The 19,880-nt window shown below is 41.1% G+C and overlaps 2 protein-coding genes across 7 annotated transcripts in view; both read right to left on the bottom strand.

The window, feature by feature from the left end:
• The window catches only part of C6H20orf96 (chromosome 6 C20orf96 homolog), a 54,189-nt gene extending 44,584 nt beyond the window's left edge, over positions 1-9,605 (bottom strand). For 3 of the 6 annotated variants that reach the window (XM_075176533.1, XM_075176538.1, XM_075176539.1), the window contains exons 1-3: positions 9,356-9,605; positions 6,458-6,582; positions 6,080-6,216 (exon numbers count right to left, since the gene is read on the bottom strand). In XM_075176533.1, the coding sequence (XP_075032634.1) occupies positions 6,080-6,216; positions 6,458-6,503 (183 nt within the window). In that variant the 5' untranslated portion in view covers positions 6,504-6,582; positions 9,356-9,605. Of the gene's footprint in view, positions 1-6,079; positions 6,217-6,457; positions 6,583-6,702; positions 6,765-8,370; positions 8,418-9,355 lie in introns of those variants that run through there. The other 3 variants (XM_075176534.1, XM_075176537.1, XM_075176536.1) reach the window with 3 other exon arrangements.
• A 1,439-nt stretch (positions 9,606-11,044) lies between these two features.
• LOC142094424 (purine nucleoside phosphorylase-like) lies at positions 11,045-19,679 on the bottom strand. Its single transcript, XM_075176540.1, has 6 exons — positions 19,623-19,679; positions 16,870-17,033; positions 16,562-16,665; positions 15,573-15,748; positions 14,842-15,032; positions 11,045-11,545 (listed from the first exon to the last, which is right to left on the bottom strand). The coding sequence occupies exons 1-6, from the start codon at positions 19,643-19,645 to the stop codon at positions 11,319-11,321; spliced, it is 885 nt and encodes a 294-aa protein (XP_075032641.1). The 5' UTR covers positions 19,646-19,679; the 3' UTR covers positions 11,045-11,318.
• Between the last annotated feature and the right edge of the window lie 201 nt (positions 19,680-19,880).

Below are 19,880 nucleotides of genomic sequence, written 5' to 3'. Positions count from 1 at the left end.
ATCAGATCAATCTGCAGTGTCACTGGAGTTGGACTTTCAGACCGCCAGCCCAACACGGTTCCATTGGAGATTGCAAGAATACCTTCTTTATAAAATAAAAACAGAGACCAGGTGGCCTGAGTGTTCCGAGAGTTCATCTAAAACAACTCCTCCATAGAAGTCTCCCCTTAGTCTGGGAAGCCCACAAAGCCACCATTAGAGGTACCCTTATCAGTCTGGCCAGCGGTGAAAAGAAAAAAGTAAAGCTATGCGTCTCTGAACCTGAGAATGCAATTGCCTTGCTCACGGTGAGTCAACAACGCCCTCCTAAATGTAACTTATCCTAATTTGCTAGCGCTCCGTAGTCAACTCAACCTGCTTTTATCAATGTAGCCAGCCAAAACTTTGCTCTGACTTTGTCCGTTATACTACAAATGCGGTGACAAAGCCGAAGCCATCCTGGCCCAAAAGATTGAAGAGAGCGTGAAACAGGTTGATTTCTTTCAAAGATTCCAATGGACACTTGCATTACAACCCCAAAAAAATTGCAAACCAATTATGTGCCTTTAATTCTGATTGATATGATCTTCAGACTGACAGACCCCTCCCCACCAGATAACATGAAGGAGAGATCAAAGACTACCTATGGAAATGACAACTCCCTCGTCTCTCCCGTGCCCAACTAGCTGCCATAACCGCAGAAGAACACAAACTGACTATCAAGATGCTCTGGGTCCTTATGGCTGCACAGCTGCATTCTACAAATCATTTGCCCTGGCCCCCCCTTGTGGACCTTTTCAATTCCATTCTTTGAAGCAGGAAATTTGACGGAGCCACCACCAGATACAACATTGTGATCATTTCTAAAGAGGGCCGTGACCCGCCCCTATGCTCTAGTTATAGACCTAGATCTAGTCTCCTTATTCAACGTAGACCTCAAGCACTTTTCCAAATTGCTTGCTAACAGAATGGTCTTGATCATACCAATCTTAGTTCACCATGAACAAGCGGTGGACAATACCCGGAAAGCTATAGACCTGATTCACAGTGCCAACAAGACCGCAACTCTCGCTTTGGTGTTGGCCCTTGGTATCGAGAAGGCTTTTGACCGAGTAGCATGGCCGTTCATGTGTCACACCTTATGGGAAATGGGCTTTTTTGGCTCCTTACTTAAAGGTGTCTTAGTACACTATTACAACCCAACGGCTAAACCTCACCCCCCGTGTGAATAAAAAATGGTGGTAAACCGGGCTACCCCCTGTCACCCCTCCTCTTTGCCATAACCATGGAAACCATGGCAGCCGCTCTCTAGAATAACCCTGATGTCTTGGGAATTAAGGTTGGCTCTCAGGATCACAGGCTGGCCCTCTATGCTGATGACACACTCTTTACATTAACTAATGTTCACATCACTGTGCCTATCATCTTGGACAAAATAAGAGAGAATGGCCAACTCTGGAACTTTAACATTCACACCGATAAGACTCTCCCCCATAACGTATCCCAATGTCTTCTGCATCTACTTAAAACTAACTTCCAATTTTCATCACTCTAAACTTATGATACATGATTCTCCGCTTGTTTGTCACCATTAACAGAAGCTCTTCAACAAGATATTTCTTGGATATGTAGAGTGTCAACGGCCAAGATGAATATTCTCCCCAGACTCCTTTACATTTTCCAAACCCTCCAGATCCGGGTCCCCTCCAACATCCTACAGGACCTTCAGAGCGATATCATGCACTTTGGACATTGAAGGCCATCTACTCTGTATACATTCTCATAACACCTTTTATTGGATACCAAAGACTGCCCCCGTTCTTCACACCTCCCGCCTACTCGACGATTTTCACTTCGAATCTGGACCTACTGTACCTGCACCTTTGATCTAGTTGGGAATCCCCATCGGATAACTCCTAATTGGAACAATACAGAATTTTCTCCCGGAAACCAGACTGATAGAGCTCTTCACCTATAGCAGCCTCCTTTCTCGTAGAATTGATTATGTTCGGAGGTACTTGGATGCCCCACAGGACTTAACTGTAGGGTAGTAAAAGCTTATCAGTGATAGCTGAAGTGCAAGGTAGAGGGCAACTGGAAATCTGGAAGCAGGTACTGGAGTGAGGCCAAATGTCGTGAGTCAGTAGCGATCAGGATAGCTGAGGGACAGGCCAAAGGTCCGGATAGGTTGCAAACATGGGAATTCCAAAAAACAGGCAGAGGTCAAGGGCACAGGAGTTCAAGCAAGGTCCAAAAAGCAAGCCATGGGTCACATCACAACAGGTAATCAGGTCAAAGATAGCAGGGTATCCACAGGAACAGAAAGCAGGTCAGCAATTTGTGCAGCACACACGATGCTATAAGGCTAAGCTCTCCCTGCCTTAAACAGTCAAATTGTCCAATCAGGGGCCAGAAATTCAATGTGCTTAATAAGCCCAAGGAGGCCGCTTAATTAATGTATACCTAATGTGCACGAGTCCGGCTGCTTACAGATGCCGGGATGCAGCGTTGATTAGATAAGCAATCCGGCCGTTGCCCTGGTGACGGGCGGGACATAGCAAGGGAAGTGATGTCCTGGCTGTTCCCATGACAGCTGGGACACTGCGAGGAAAGACACAGCGCGAGCCGTGGCTCATAACAGAAAGATCACATTTGAAAAACCAATGTAACTTGTCCGGAACTAAGACTGAGTACACACCATACAAAATTTCTCCCAATGAGATATCCTTAATGATTTTAGCCCTGTTCAGCATGCAGATTCATGTGTACACACTAAACACATTTTACACAATTTACCTTTAGATCTTCATCTGTCATAACCATCGGCTGAAAACACAGTGACTGCACACTCCATAGAGATCTATGGACACTGCTGGTCATGAGTGCATACACACTGCAGAATTGGAACGACATCGTTCCATCGTTGAATGAGATTTTAAGTCCGGTTTTAAAATCAAATTATCCTATACGATGTGCTTTGGAACGGTAATCGTTTATCGTTGCAGTGTGAACACAAAAGGGATATTGGGCCCGAACGCTTTTTTATCACTTGATTGGCCCGATAATAGGCTGAAAACACTGTAGTGTGCACCCAGCCGAGCAATTAGCACCCACACCCAATTTTTCTGGGCGGAGCACATATCTTTTACAACCACTCGGAATTGAATTATCACATACGTGGTCTGAAGCAAACATTGCTGGGATATTGTTTGTTATTTTAGAAATATTTTTTTAATATCCTCCATATTTGAACCCAATATAAATAAATAAACTGCTATGTCTTTACTAATGACCATTTATGTTCAGAGCTGTATTTAAAGTTTGTGTCTAAAGCTATATACCTGGGTAGTAATCACAAAAACACACATTTGTTGTTTATCAAATTAAGCTATTGAAATTGTTTAGATTGAACAAATAAATCTGTCTATGTTAAGCCACTTCATTAGTTCCAAGTATTGTGAATAATAGATCCCATAGCTGCAAAGAAATAAAATGGAAATAGCTGTGTTACTATTTGTTGCTGTTTTGCTGACATCTAAAGGTTTACTTCAGCACTGCATATACAATGCCAGTTTATGCTAGGCTGGTGTTTAAAATACATTTAAAAGGTTTGTCTATTCTAAACTGTGAAATTATTTATGGTATCAGTTTGTTTTTGAAACAACCTATATATTTACTTAATATGATTTTATATCTGTTTACCTTTTTTTCAGACTTTAAGGGCTAGATTTACTATGCTGCGGGTTTGAAAAGTGGGGATGTTGCCTATAGCAACCAATCAGATTCTAGCTGTCATTTTGTAGAAGGTACTAAATAAATGAAACCTAGAATCTGATTGGTTGCTATAGGCAACATCCCCACTTTTTCAAACAGTTAGTAAATCTAGCCCTAAGTCTTTCTCTGGTACTTTTATACTATATAGTTACAGAGTTAGAGTTACCGTGATATTTTCACAGTACACTTTTTCACTATACTAGAGTCATTGATTGCTTCTGTTTATTTGCAAAGATAAAGTCTCATTCAAATGACGTGGTGTAGAAATTGTCATAAAAAGTTACAGAATCTAAGTTTGTTAAGGTATAAGCATGTCTTCTGGTTGCTACAGTAAACAGTTCTTCCCAGTCAAGCACTGTTCTCTCTTAACCCTACAACATGTCATTAAAATGACATTACAGGGATTCAATGTCCCAGTGCGAATAGCTGCCATGCTGCCCTAGTCCCAGAGAACGAAGATACAATACCCCACCCTCAGAATTCCTCTTTCCTCCAAAGTGCCAGTATGAATCTCAGTATGGTTACTTACAACATTTAGACTCAATAAATACTATAAGTTACATATAATGGCACTAGCATAGCACTCGTGCTGGAGCCAGTAACTAGCACAGTGCCTGTACTTACCGCCTTCTTGTAGCCAGTAACTAGCACGGTACCTGCATCCACCAACTGCCTGTACGTGTAATGATCAACTAACTGCCTGGATCCTTTAACTAGCACAGTGCCTGTACTTACCACCTTCTTGAAGCCAGAAACTAGCACTGTACAGGTACAGGCAGTTGGTGGATGCAGGTACAGTGCTAGTTCCTGGCTCCAAGAAGGTGGTAAGGACAGGCACTGTGCTAGTTACTGGCTCCAGGCAACTTATGATTACAGGTACAGGCAGTTAGTAGATGCAGGTAACCATAAATTGCCTGGAGCCAGTAACTAGCACAGTGCTTGTACTTACCACCTTCTTGGAGCCAGAAACTAGTACTGTACAGGTACAGGCAATTGGTGGATGCAGGTACAGAGCTAGTTCCTGGCTCCAAGAAGGTGGTTAGTACAGGCACTGTGCTAGTTACTGGCTCTAGGCAATTTATGATTACAGGTACAGGCAGTTAGTGGATGCAGGTAATCATAAACTGCCTGGTGCCAGTAACTAGCACAGTGCCTGTACTTACCACCTTCTTGGAGCCAGTAACTAGCACAGTGCCTGTACTTACCACCTTCTTGAAGCCAGTAACTAGCACAGTGCCTGTACTTACCACCTTCTTGGAGCCAGTAACTAGCACAGTGCCTGTACTTACCACCTTCTTGGAGCCAGTAACTAGCACAGTGCCTGTACTTACCACCTTCTTGAAGCCAGTAACTAGCACAGTGCCTGTACTTACCACCTTCTTGGAGCCAGTAACTAGCACAGTGCCTGTACTTACCACTTTCTTGGAGCCAGTAACTAGCACAGTGCCTGTACTTACCACCTTCTTGGAGCCAGTAACTAGCACAGTGCCTGTACTTACCACCTTCATGGAGCCAGTAACTAGCACAGTGCCTGTACTTACCACCTTCTTGGAGCCAGTAACTAGCACAGTGCCTGTACTTACCACCTTCTTGGAGCCAGTAACTAGCACAGTGCCTGTACTTACCACCTTCATGGAGCCAGTAACTAGCACAGTGCCTGTACTTACCACCTTCTTGGAGCCAGTAACTAGCCCAGTGCCTGTACTTACCACCTTCTTGGAGCCAGTAACTAGCACAGAGCCTGTTATGACCAACTGCCCAGAGTCAAGAAATTACACTGTACCTGTAATGATCAACTGCCTGGAGCCAGTAACTAGGAGGGTGTCTCTATCCGTGGATATGTATCCCCAACAACAGCTACAATTGTTATTCTGCTACCTGATGTATAAAGCGTACCCAAGACCTCTTAGATCGTAAGCCAGTTTGAGCTGGGACATTTTTACCTTCTGTTTCATGTCATTGTATGTAATTTGTTTGAATTGTTATCTTCTCAATGTACAGCACTGTGTACTATCTTAGCTCTTTATAAACGATTATAATAATGCTAGATAGTTCAAAAATAATATATTTTTAACAAGAAAAAGAAAAAATATCTAGAAAGGATTTGCCTACTTAATAGTGAAATGACAAAAAAGGGTTATAATTACCATATTGATCCTCTCACAAAAACAGTCTTTGTGGGCAGATTTATTTTTTAACTACTAGAGTAGTTGTTGTATTTGTCAACTTTTTTACATAATCAGGCCACTGGCATTACAATCAGAAAACTGTCAGCAAGAAAAGGATTAAAAAAAAATTATATGTAACATAACATAATCACACATACCAGCAAAGAGGGGTGGCTCCCGAGTAACTTGTAACTCTCTACAACATGATTCTTGCTTCGTTGATGATGTACAGTTGAAGCTGGGGGCTTGTGCCTCTCTCTCCTTCTAGGCTTCTCCTTACTGATGTGCAGGAAAGCTGATAAATACAAGCATAACAATAACTAATATACAAAGCAGCAGGTATATTAACAGATTTATGATGAGTGTATATATATATATATATATATATATATATATATATATATATATGTATATATATATATATATTATAATATATATATATAATATATATATACACAATATCTATTTATATATATATATATATATATATATATACTTATCTATAGATCTTTGCACAGTGCATTCCTTATTATTACCTATAGGGTGTGTAGTAGCCATGTTTGTTACAGTTGTCCTTCTCATATCTCTCTGCGTGAAGTACTGATCGTTTGGACACTGATTACAGGCTGTTCAGCAATATCTGCGGTGTCTTGCTGAAGTCCTGAGTAAAAAGTGAAAGCATAGAGTCAGAGTGTGGCTGGGGGTTTTATACTGAGTGGTGTGTCAGTCTCCCCTTTCATGTGTTCACATCTTATATGCCTGATAGTGAATAACAGCATACATGCCAACTTTCAAAACCTCTCACCCGGGAGATCTCGGGGAGAAGTCATGTGACAGGGAATAGGAGGGGGCGTTGTGATGTAGACGCGTCATCATAGCCCCACCTCCACTATAAAATGCCGAATTTCACGGCATTGAATAGTGAGGCAGGGCTTAATGACACGATTAAGCCCCGCCCCACCATTCAATGCCGCGAATTGCGGCGAAGTCCGATAGGTTTCCCTACTCTTCCGAAATTCAGTAGCCTCCCGAGAATTCCGGGAGAGTATGCAAGTATGAATAACAGTTATCGTCTGGCATATCTTCTATTGCAGACACACTTTCTGGAAATGTGTTAATTGACTGTATTTAATAATAAGCAATAAATATTTGTGTGGCGGACTGCAGTTTTCTGACATCTGGAGTAGGGACTTATCTCACAGCTAGTAAGCCTGACAGCTAGAGATCTACAAATCTGCAGTGTTGCATAATTTTATTTTATTTCATGCCAGTATTTATGACATTTGTGACTAGTGAATTCTTGCAATGAAGTACGCCACCTTGTGGATGTTGAAGATGTCATTTACCATACCTACTTAACAAAACTGTTTGGGGGATGATGAGTATAGAGGACATCATATACAAAGCACACCCGAGGTGAACTGCAAAATGCCTTTGATTTGCAGAGCTGCTTCTTAGTGATGTCTTTTCAGTAAGTAAAACCTTTAAGTTTTTCTCCTAAAATACTGCTTGATTTAAAGTCAGTTATGGCTTTATTTAATCATGACTGGACATTGGGACAATCTCTACTACATGTGGCGATTTTTGTATGTATAGTGTTGCAGTATATTGATTGGAGTGCATCTACAAATGTACTTCTACACTGAAGTGCAAGATGAAGGTGCAAAATGGGTCTCAATACAAGTATAAGACCCAAATTTTGGTTCAAAAGCAAAGTTCTTTTGTAGAGTAAAAATGTCTGTGCACTCCTTCTCACAAGAAACAACCCTAAAATGCACCCTCCCCATTATATATATATATATATATATATATATATATATATATATATATATATATATATATATATACATATCTTATGTAAATATTTAGTAATCAAACTGATTACCATAGTGGCTTCAGCTCCCCAGACCAGTCCCATAGTGGGCTGCCTTGGACTAGGTCACTATGCTGCCTGCATTTTCTCCTTTAAAATGTTTATAATAGACTGCTGAGCCTAGTCTCACCCCAAGGCTAAAGTTTGCAAGCCAGCCCCTGGATGTGTCAGTCACTGTTCTCTGACCTTGAAAACTCCATCAGTCATGCACCTTCCTAACAGTTTCATAAATTTCTGCTCAAGTCTATCTGCAGAGTTATATGTTAGTCTGTCTTCAGGGAGCTATCTGTCAGTCTGTTTCCAAAAGGTTGTGTCAGTCAGAATGGCTCCATAGAGCAATGATGGGCAACCTGAAACATTTTGGGTGCCGCTTGGTGCAGCCCTTTAACCTCAGTAATAAGTCATACTTAAAAGCTTTTTCAGGAGCCTCTCGAAAACTCCCAGAGGGGATATGGGTGGAGGGGGGCAGGCAGGGCTGTCTTTCCCACTGGGCACGCTGGGCAACTGCCCGGGGGCCCACGTGCATAGGGGCCCCATAGCCAGGGCTCTGAAGTAATTAAAAAAACAAAAACTTACTTTTTTGCGGTCACGTAGCGGCCATCCAGCTCCCTCCCTCTTCCCTGCTGAGCTCGCACAGAATATTGGATGTGACGTCATTTTCAATGAGAAGCACACCGAGAGGAGCCACAACGTGATGGACAAGCAAGCGAGGAAGAAAGAAAACAGAAGAGAAGAAGGTGATAGAAAGGTAAGTAAAGGGGGACAAACAGGAGCATAATGGAGGGCACAGTGTAATACAGGGGGAAACCAGAACCAGGATGAAGGGGGGCAAACAGAAAAAAACGTTTATGTGTATTAATCTCTGTAGTACAGCATGTTTTTGTTTAAATGTTTAAAACACTCACTTTTTAAGCAGGTAACAATAAATACAAACTTAATTTTATCGATAATTCACATTTTTATTCCTGTGAGTGGTTGTGTTGGTAGGGGCTCCAGTGCACTGCTTTGCCCAGGGCCCATAATGTTGTTAAGATGGCCTTAGGTGTAGGGTTTAATAAATCAGGTCATTTTGGCGTACCTGTCATTTTTAAATTGGGGCTGGAGCCAAAATGATGCGATACCCTGAGAGTCGCATCATTGTGTCTCTAATTCTGGATGCGGGAGTCAGGAGGATTCCCCACTCTCCCTGGAGTGGCCGGGATATTCCAGGAGAGTTGGCAAGTATGTATAAGTTAAAGCAATACATTCAATCAAAGAAACACCTATCTGTAATAACATATCAGCAAGCATTTTAAACAAGTGTTACATGCTCTAACATACAAATCTGACAATAAACCAGGAAAGAGCTGGTGCAGCAGGAGAAGCCTTGCTGGAGGCCGTCTATTGCCCATCACTGCTATAAAGAGACCTGGCCAGTCGGAGTTGTCAGTCAGTCTGTCTCTATAGAGTGCTGTTAGTTAGTCAGTCTGTCTCTATCAATCAGTCTATATACTGTCGGTTAGTAGAGAGATCTGCTGGCATGTCTGATAGGCTGATAGTAAGATGGAAGTTTTGTGTCAACCTGTCTTCAGAGAGTTAGCCCAGCCGGGGTCATTGTCCTCAGTACAAGTTTCTCAACACTGTCTGTCTGTAGCCTTATATCTGCCGCTCCGTACTCCGCACTAATGTGCCCTCCAGGTCTCTTTGTGTCTGTGATTTCAGTCGTTTTTCTGTTCTCTCTCCGGTCTGTCCATGTCAGTGTTAATTCGTTACCCTGACAACAAAGTTACATTAAGAATCCGGCCGCCATCTTACCACACCCAAGCGTCAGAGGTGTGCCAATAGGGCGGCTGGGTACCCATGACTCTCTGTCACCAATGAGCTGAAGGGAAGTGTTCAGTGTAATTTCCAGTAGGGGGAGAAGGTCTTGTCATGTTTACATGCTGTGCAGTAAGTACTTCGCAGCTAAAGTGGTGTTATACATAGTAGTATACGACATAAATCTCTTGTCTGTGTAACCAGGCGTTTACCAGTCTTTCCCACGGATCAACTACACTTAATACCGTCATTCTATGTAACATTACCGCAGAGCTTTTCGACATTCCAAATATGCTGTTCTAAAGTAACCTATGTGAAAGTTATATTTTGAAAATTGGAGATATTTATGAAAAACGTGCTGTAACCTATAACAAACATTCTTTAATGTCCCAGTGCTGTTTTTAACATGGAACTAAGTAATGCCTGACTGGTTGCTATAGGTTGCTGCATAGTTGGCAACATTTTAAAATAATTTCTAGGGACAATTCATTGCTGGTGCAGATGGTGGTAAAAGGTGATAGTACAGCCCTCACCTTGCAGGAGGTCTTGGGGCTGTTAAATGCAGCATTTTTCTCAGGGCACTACTGGTTCTGTAATACAGAGCCGGCAAATCTGTTTGGTCTGCCAACTTATAATGGCGGTAATTAATTGGTTTTTACTGCTTAAAACCTTCCGCCACACGGTGTTCTTCAGGGGACCCATTTGGGCTTTACTGCGCATGGTCTGAGATGGTGGGTGCAGGCTGCGGGTGTATAATGGCGACAGGGACCACCTCTGGTTCCTGTTGCTGCTGCAGTTTTGTCTCTGCACCTTTTACTATGTGGTAGTGTATTAGCAGATTACATGTGGTAAGCCATGATTCATTACAATCCCCATTCTGATATGTTAACTTATGTTAATGTGTTATTTTTGAAATTTAAATACTCCTCTTTGCTAACAAGGACTGCTTTAGTGTTCGCGGCCTATTGCTGCTTTATTAATGGCGGCTTATAATGTAGTATCTACACACATTTTTCCTTTTTCACCAACAGCTTCAATTGTTATTTCTCTACATTATGTATAAAATGTTCCCCCAAACCTCTTAGATTGTTGGCTCGTTTGGGTAGGGTCATCTTTAGCTTTTGTTTTATGTCGTTCTTTGTCATTTGTTTGTGTTAGCGCTGTATAAATAAAAGATAATAATATGGTGTAACCGAGGTATGGCACAACTGCAGAGAGGTTCCTCTTTTCTTGTAGTAAGTTCACATGTTTAAGCAAATTTTGTTGCATTCTCTTCAAATATTGCGGCTCTTGGTGTAAAAAAAAAAAGGTTGTTTAACACCTGCCCTTCAGTATTCTGAGCCACTGTAGACTGCTGATGCAGCAGCTGTGGGCATTGCAATATTGCCATAAGCCCAGTTGTTCAATATCTTTTTTAATCAAAATAAATCACTATACGTCACTACAAAATAAATCAGTTTAAAAGTACAGATCAATTTTTATTTTTGTTTTAAAATATCACATGCAATATAATTTACTTATGCTCCATTTATACAATTAGCCTGTTCACAATATACATAAGGAAAGTAATGGATGTTAGTGTAATGGAACATAGTGGTTCAAGACTGTGTGCAGGGTGGTCTTGTGTGTTGGTTAGTAGAGCTGGGGCTATTAATGGTTTGGTCTGCCATGCTTTCAGATGGCACATGAGTAGCAGACTACCCAACACCTGCACAGTGTATAATGCCTCATGCTGTTTCCTGTCTGTCCTCCGTGAATTTGATGTTTTGGACCAGCTCAGTAATGAGATCCTGCAGTAGCTGTGACCTCTGCTTTCCCACCTCCAGGACACTACTGTGATTCACTGACTCCTGCATCTCATACTCCTGAGCCACCTGATTAGTAATCAGTGAGAGGCCGAATACTCGCATCCCACAGTGCTTTGCAACCACAACTTCTGGGGCTGTACTCATACCTGCAGAGAGAAGAGCATTAAATCATGGTAGTACTTTATACAATAAGTATTTTTATGGGAAGAATTGTATAAATAAATGTTTGCGAGCCTGATCATATTAAAACAAGTTAGTTGTACAACTAGAAATGCAGTTCTCTACAGAAATGCAACTGGAGGGCATACAAATCCATGCACTGTGTCGAAAATCTAGATGCATCAGCACTAATTAAGGAGTGTGATGTCACCAGAGAGGATTTTACAATAGGAGTGAAAGGTGCATGGAGTGCTGGAACCCAAAATGTGGCCAGTGCTGAACTCTGATCACAAGTCACGTAAGCTACTGCAAAAAGGGAATTCCCTAACATCTCTTTATTAGAGCTTATACTACTCAAACCCATACTACCCACACTAATGCACCCTCACAACTGTGCCAATCTCCTCCATGAGCCACACACGCTCCTCTTGTTTTAGCTGTTCCAATTAGTATGTAAGTTCTCTCATGTGCAGGGCCCTCATTACTGTTTGTTTTTATTTGTGTTTATTTTGTTTTCCTTGTATGTCCGTGTTTTATGTGTGTCCTGTTTTCCCCACTGTCCGGTGCTGTGGAGCACTGTGTTCACTTAAAAATCAACAATAATAATAATAGAGGGAGGTTCGTTAAAAAAAATTCATATACTTCCTGATCACTTATGTCCTAAATTTTCTGAATCACATTACAAAAAAGTGCACCATATTTTAGCATATCTTGTAGCCTTGGGCTGACTGCAATAGACCTTCTCGTCTTCTATAGAATGAACAGTGACCAATTATATAAGGTCATTGTCCATTTAACCTGCAAAATGTTTATCAAACTCAGCCTTGAAACATCAGCGCGTCTGCATGGGACAGAATGTACGTGAGGGGAAGTGTCTGTATTAGGCACACTGTATCAGTTGTTGACTTCATATAGGCAATTTGACTAAATTGCTATTAACAAAGAGTGATTCCACAGGCTACACTAGGAATAGTGGCCTGTAATTGGTCATGTCATGTTGACACGCTGTCTGTTATCTTAGTAGCATGTAGCACTCTCATCCAACAGTCATGTAGATACAGTTGCAGCAGTGACATTATACTAAAACAGTTATTGAAAATTAGTCTTTTGGTTAAGATCAAATGCAGTATCTGTTCTTATCAAGGGGGCCTCGTCTCACCATCCTGAGAATGGGCAGTGCTGCCTTGGTCCTCTGTCAAAGGGCTGGTGGTGTTAGGAGCCCGAGGTGCTGATGTGTCCCCGGAGGTGATATATCTGCACTCACACGGTCAAAAGAGTAAGACACAAGCACCAAGCACTTTTTCCTTCCTGCATCTTTAATTGGGGCACATTCAATTAGGTTTCCGGTCCGGGGCAACACGCCGGAACGGGCCGCGAAGGCACGGTACCGCAATAACGTGTATTTTCGTGCGCACTCCATAGAGTTACGCAGGAAAATCCGTGTTATTGGGGTACTGTATTACCGTCAATACTGCGCACTTTTCACGGTAACACACGTTACCGCGGACCGGAAACCTAATTGAATATGCCCCTTTATTTCTTGGTCCTGGCCTTTTGAGTTGACCAGAATTTTTTTTATACCAACTGGCCATTGGGCTGGGGCCTACTGGCACTTACTATTTATGGACACTAACACTTACAACAAGAGGCACTTTATTATGTTTTTCGTTTGTTGAGTTCCACATTTTTTTGAGGGGATTTGGATATAGACCCTTATAGACAACCCTCTCCCCAAGCCATAGGAAGCTTACTCCTTCTGGGGACAGCTGAAGAACCAGTTAATCTATGGAAAGCTTTGGCCTAGCTAGGAAAGAAAGGGGCATGCCTCCTAAGGGGCCCTAGCTTTGGTGAAGGTGGGCTTGAAGACCCTTTTTCCCTCTCTGGGAACTTCTTGCTCCTGTGGAAAGGGGAGTAATTGGGCCCTTTCCCTATAAGGAAGGGTCTAAAGTCCCAAACTCCCAGCACAGTCACAGACTGCACTGGGTAATTTGGAACACCATATATCAGCTTCCATTAGTCCAGTGATGGGCAACAGGTGGCCCTGGGGCCGCATGAGGCCCTCCGTGTTATCACCTGCAGTCCCCTGCTCCTTCTTCCTTTATTGTCAGATTTGTTTGTTATAGCTTTTGAGACTTGTTTAAAATGTTTGCTGATATGTTATTAAAGATAGGTGTCTCTTTCTTTAATTAAAATGTATTGTACTTATTACTGAGATTAAGGGTAATTTGTGACCCTTTTGTAGGTTAGAGGGCCATACCATGAGGCCCCCAAAGTGTTTCAGGTTACCAAGCACTGTATTAGTGTGACTACGCTAGGCAGATAAAAGCTGTTTTCTGGTTATTATGGGTTAAAGAATATCATTGTTCTCTTCAATGTTATTAATACTTTTAAAATAAATGTTTTAGTATAATGTCACTACTGCATCTGTGTATGACTGCCAAATGAGCATGCTGCAGTCAGTCATAAATGTGATTACAAACAGTCGACATGACGAGAGAAGCTCCACAAAGCATACAACAACAATACTTCCATCGCTCTATGCTTTCTCACAAATGTGATTGTTTGGTAAAGCCAAGCTAGGATCTTTATACATGCAACCGCACAGGTTTGCTAAGCCAGATGGTGGGTTTTGCAGAGGAGCACAGGATATCTCTTAGTGATGGACGGCACAGTGCGTTCCCGATTCACATTGACGTATTTGTTTGGCATTATTATATTGTAAAAGTCTCATCATTTAGTTTATGGGCTATAAGTGTTGAAGACGTAGGGGTCAAGGCATTCATCACTCTGCCTGTTGTCACAGAGCTTTTGTGCATTGCAAAAGGCCTTGATTTTAAAACTATCCTGAAGGAGATGCTATCAGCTACTATCATAAAGAGCATTATCTACAGTCTGCTCATATAGAAATGTATTTGATGTTACAATCAGTGTTCGAACTGGGCTGGTATACGGTGGTATGCCATACTCCTACTTCTTTATTGTAAAACTATCAAATTCCATTCACTTACATTTTTCCATACCGCCACTTCTAAAATTCCCTACCTTCATTATTAAATTTCCACTTCGACCACTGGTTACAATTATGACATTTGAAATGAAGATAGCTCATTCCCAATGTAAGTTATGCATTGCTTTCACTGGAATTTATAGCCAATGCAGTCTGCACACATAGGGTGATTGGGCACGCAAACCATCTATGCAAAGAGGCAAATGCTCATTGATTCGTTGCCAAAGAGGCACAAATGTGGAAATCAAGGACTGTCTCTCACTTTAGTATACTCACCCACAGCATCCGCACCCAACCTATGCAGAAATCTGGCTTCTGCAACTGACTCAAAGTTTGGCCCTCCGACCATGCAGTACACACCCTCGTGGATGAGCTCTGCTCGCCCAAGCCTGCAGGCAATTTCCAGGGCAGTGGAACGCAGGTCACGGTCATATGTATCCCAGAGGGAAGGGAATCGTGGACCAAATCTGCAAGACAATAACACAGGGCAATGCGTCAGTATGAACTTGTTACACAGCAAATCACCACACCGTTTTGAACCTGTCACACACAGCAGATTATCACACCATCTTTAACTAGTAAAACCTGTAAAGTACTGTCCAATAAAAAATTCACATCTGTTACAGCATTTTTCAGCTAGACTCCTGACATTACTGCAGAATATCGCACCATGAGAAATATGATATACACCTGCAGGACATCACACAGCTATAAAATATGTCCTACATTTTCTAAAATGTAACATTATATACCTACACCTGCAGAGTATCACACCATCATGTATCTATCATATTAGCGCAGAGGTAGGCAAGCTGTTACTCTCCAGCTGTTACTCGAGTAGCTTTGTGGTTCCTCAACTTCAGAAAAACCACAAATTGCCCAAGTCTGCTGTAGAATGTGGCCTTGTTTAAAACAAAACAAAATGTACATGTCAAATATTAGTGACTCATTACAAACTCTGTACAAGAGCTTATTCGCTTGCAGCGCATTCTCCTATCTTTACTCACCTCTCATCGTTTGGCCCTCTCAGAGGGTTCAAGGCAGCCAACCCTGGCATATTGATGTGATCTCGGATTATCATAACATCCCCAGTTTTGTATGTCTCACAAAGTGATCCCGCTGCATTTGTTACCATCAGGACCTTGACCCCCAGCAACATAAACACTCTGATTGGGAAAGTGACCTAGAGAGATCGACAGCATGTCAGAGATTGGTGAGGCAAAGGTTTACTATATAAAGGGGAGTGTTGGGCGTTTATTTGCTAGCAAATAGCTGAGACATCACTGAACTGCCTCCAGGATTCAGAATACTACAAATACTGTACAGCTGTGCCGCTATCCATAACCATGTACATGTAGGAAAGAGCAGGTATTGATCATTACACCCAGAATACAGAACAGGAGAAGTGGTACTGTGTAGTTTTTCATACGTATAGAATAAGAACAGATTACTGTGAATTACATTTAGCAAGCAGAACAAGATAAACTCTATTGTATATTTGTTAATATATACAGAATATCACCAGGTATTGAGAACTAAAAACAATATAAGAGTAATAGTACTCTCTAGTTATCTGTATATAGAATATGAACAGATACAGAGACTACATCCAGAAGACAGAGCATCATAAATGTTATAAACCAGAGTAATTTTATCGTTTTTGTTACAATTTAGGAATGGGTCATTAGACTGGGCATACTCTACATTGTATATGAGAACAAAGTAATTAATATGATAGATTAGGTTGTTTGCAAGAATAGCCAGTAGATGGGTTGGATACAATTTCAGTTAGTAATGGAGCACTGGATGAAATTCTAGGCAGCAGGGGACTGTAAATTAACTAAGCCAACTTCTACTAGACTTGAATGGGGTAATACATATGGATATTGTTGCAAACATGTCCATATGGATGCAGTTTAAGGAAGGAATGGGATTATATAAGAGAATGAATGACACAGATGGTGAGTTAGTCACAAGAATATATCACAGATCCTACTTTCCACAGTGGATATCCTTCATATACATGGAAACGGCCTTTCATGCAAACACATGACTTGTGCTGCAGAGTTCCAAAGACTAACTGCCCAGAGTGTCCAGCAACTGGAATGACATTCATAAACGTTCATGTCATTACATTAAATGCTTTATACAGTTTAATACATTGTACTAAGATTAATTCCTACACAGATTAGAGTGCTCGCCTCTAATTGTATATTACTAAGTAATAACAATTACCCTTTTTTGCCACATACAAAAGTTACCCCCTCCCCAATGTACAGAATTAAGGCCAATTCTTATATGTACCAGTGCTTGCTGGAAAGTGTGGAATCTCGCTGTAGTCAAAGGTCTTTGGGTTGCTCAGTGTATCTGCAAGTAGTCCCAGGCCAGAGCCACAGATTATGGCAATATCAGGGGTAAACTGTACACGGTCCAAGAGCCAGCGAGCAGTCTCCTCGCAGTCTTCATATCTGTTTAGTCAGTAAAAAAATGGCAGTTAGTAGGTCTGACGCAGGGAATAGTAATAAAAGTGTTTCAGAGATATGTAGGACCATGGAAAGAGCAGGTAAATTTGGCAGAAAGGCATAATGAGTTTTGAGGATGGAGATTGGAACAGAGATAATATATTTGGTGCAAGACAATAAGGCTGGAGACAAATTGGAGAATTGATAGCCAATACAAATGGGGCACCAGTTACTGTTATTTTCTCTTAGCTTTGATACACAGGTGAATGAATTAGAGGGTTACTGATAGATACACTATTAAGTGTGCTTTATATTTATTATCCATTTTAGTCAGCTGATAACACTATGCATGTGAGTGTGACCATTGGTCAAGCAGGTTTACAAATTAACCCTATCAAAATTTCGATAAGGTATACACCGAAATGTTTCTGAACATATATCGTAACCTATAATTGAACCCCTTGAGACAATTCCAAATGGGTCTTTTGCAACCTAGTGACTGTATTAGATGTCAGATACCTGGGGTTAGATTTACTAAGCTGCAGGTTTGAAAAAGTGGGCATGTTGCCTATAGCAACCAATCAGATTCTAGCTTTCATTTATTTAGTACCTTCTACAAAATGACAGCTAGAATCTGATTGGTTGCTATAGGCAACACCCCCACTTTTTTAAACCCGCAGCTTAGTAAATCTAGTCCCTGATGTGGATCTGTTTCACTGCCTATGGAGCTGCCCCCTAGTTAGACCATTTTGGCTTCAGATAAAGAGGTACGTAGAAGAAACTTTGTTAAATTATATCCCTTTTTCCTCCGGAGTGAGCCATATTGGGGGTTCTTCCGGCGACACAAATACTTTCCAGAGGAGGCAAGCGTTTATTGTTGGCCATAAGTGCAGTTGCAAGGAAATCAATACTGCATCTTTGGTTACAACATACAGCCCCTCCTATAAAACTAAATTTTAAATTCAGAATGGACTGGGTAGAAATATTGATTGATACGGAACGTCAGGCTGAGAAGTTCTTTGATAAGTGGGAAAGCTACATTAATGCACTTCCTTTTGCCTTCAAATCTAAAATACGGGAGTGTCTGAAGCACACAACTTGGTACGAACTACGTATGGTAGCTGCAGATAACTTATTGTTGATTGATACTTTCCTCCTATAGTTTTGACAAGACAATAATTATTGGTGTTTGAGATGAATGAAACATTAAGCTGCGAGTCCCATGTGGTCTAAAAATGTATGTCCTCCTTCCTGTTTTGGGTTGGGGGATAATGACTGTGAATGTATTAATATTGCACTGTTTTTTTTTATATATGTTGGCATGTGCTACTACTTATATTGTCTTTCATACTATTGTAGGTACACTGTGACTGGTTACCACATGTAAGTACAATGAAATGTGTTAATTTTTTTTCGATAAGGTCTGTATTCAGGCTGAGCAATCGTTGGAGGTCATTGGGAGCAACATACTATGATACCGTATATATGAACTATGGGAGTAACTTTGGTATACTTCTCAATATTAATTTACATATATTATTTTCTAGTATAACATAGCTAGCTGTATGTTTGCCTCCATTTTTATCTGTAAAGCAGGACACAAAGGGCTTTCGTTTGGTAGCAAGTTTAGAGACCTCGATCAGGGTAACTGCACCTAACTAGCCCCCTTTGAACTGTTCCTTGATAATGTTACAATGACGTCAATGAGCTGTCCGGCAAGCCCTAATGCGGCAGCTCTGACTTTTAGTGTTGTATTTAAATTAATGGGTGCCTGAGGACTGTCTATTATTAGAAGTAGAGGTGGCCTTTTTGACAGCTTTTAGCATTTGCACACACGCAAACATGCCATCGCCGTTTTGTAACATATACAGCAGACTGTTGGGATGGGATTATGTACACTTGTGATAATGACAAGTCTGTCCTTACAACAGACAATTATCAAGTAAAATGAGGAGAATAAATGGTCTGGCTGGTCTTTATTAGCATATGAATTTACTAATACAGTACAGTGACTTGTGTTTTCTTTTTAGCTAAGCACATTTTTCTAAAGAGGGGCACATATGTTGTAAGCTTTTGGATTAAAAATTATGTTATTGAGGTAATTAGTGAAAATGAGAGTTGACCTCAGAATTTGTATCTAGTGATTTGGCGTTAGTTGTATGACTGCCAATGTTTTTGGAAATATTATTCATTGGTCATCATTAGGGAATTGATAGCAGCAGAATTCAGTTAAATCAGACTTAGGCAAGTTACGGTGCTCTACTATCATGGTATTTGCAGTTCCACTACAGCTGGAGGGCCACAGGTTGCTTAAGCTTGACTTTAGAAATACAAAAGTAAGTAAAAAAAATATATAAAGCTATTTCTTGAATCTACAGTATGTATGGGATGCTCTGTAGAATTTAACTGCAGTTGTCTGTCAAGTTGGAGCAGAGGAATGTTCTGCAGAGTTCAGTAAACTAGTTACAAAATATTAGGGAACTCTGTAAAAGAGGGACTAAAATAATGTGCATAATACAATATTGATAAGTTCAGTTTTATCAAGAAATTAAAAGTATTTTTTCCTCATCAAGTCACCGTTTGTCGGCCACTTACCTAAGATCTTCTTTGCCGTGCATGAGTCCCTTCTTTCCTGTTGCCTGTGGAATGACTCCACATGTGATTCTGATCCAATATAAGGATGTCTAAGATTGCCTGAGGCTGCAGTTAATCATTTGCACGGGGACATGAATAGGGTAGGGGTGAGGAGGTTATAGTGTAGCCTATGATCAGTCATAAGATACGACTAGCTGCTTAATCCACTGATAAGTCCTATAGCAACCGTACCCTGACAGTATCACTGAAGAAGATGTT

This window comes from Mixophyes fleayi, chromosome 6, assembly GCF_038048845.1.
Source record: "Mixophyes fleayi isolate aMixFle1 chromosome 6, aMixFle1.hap1, whole genome shotgun sequence".
NCBI classification, from domain to species: Eukaryota; Metazoa; Chordata; class Amphibia; order Anura; family Limnodynastidae; genus Mixophyes; species Mixophyes fleayi.
This window is presented reverse-complemented; position numbering and strand designations above follow the sequence as displayed.

Bases quoted from the DNA above. Each gene is read 5' to 3' on its own strand.
- LOC142094424 (XM_075176540.1), bottom strand. From the start codon at position 19,645: ATGCACGGCAAAGAAGATCTTAG. The intron at 16,666-16,869 runs GTACATATAAGA...ATGTCATTCCAG, and splicing joins ACACTTTCCAGCAAGCACTG to TTGCTGGACACTCTGGGCAG. The intron at 15,749-16,561 runs GTAGGATCTGTG...CGATCTCTCTAG, and splicing joins AAGGATATCCACTGTGGAAA to GTCACTTTCCCAATCAGAGT.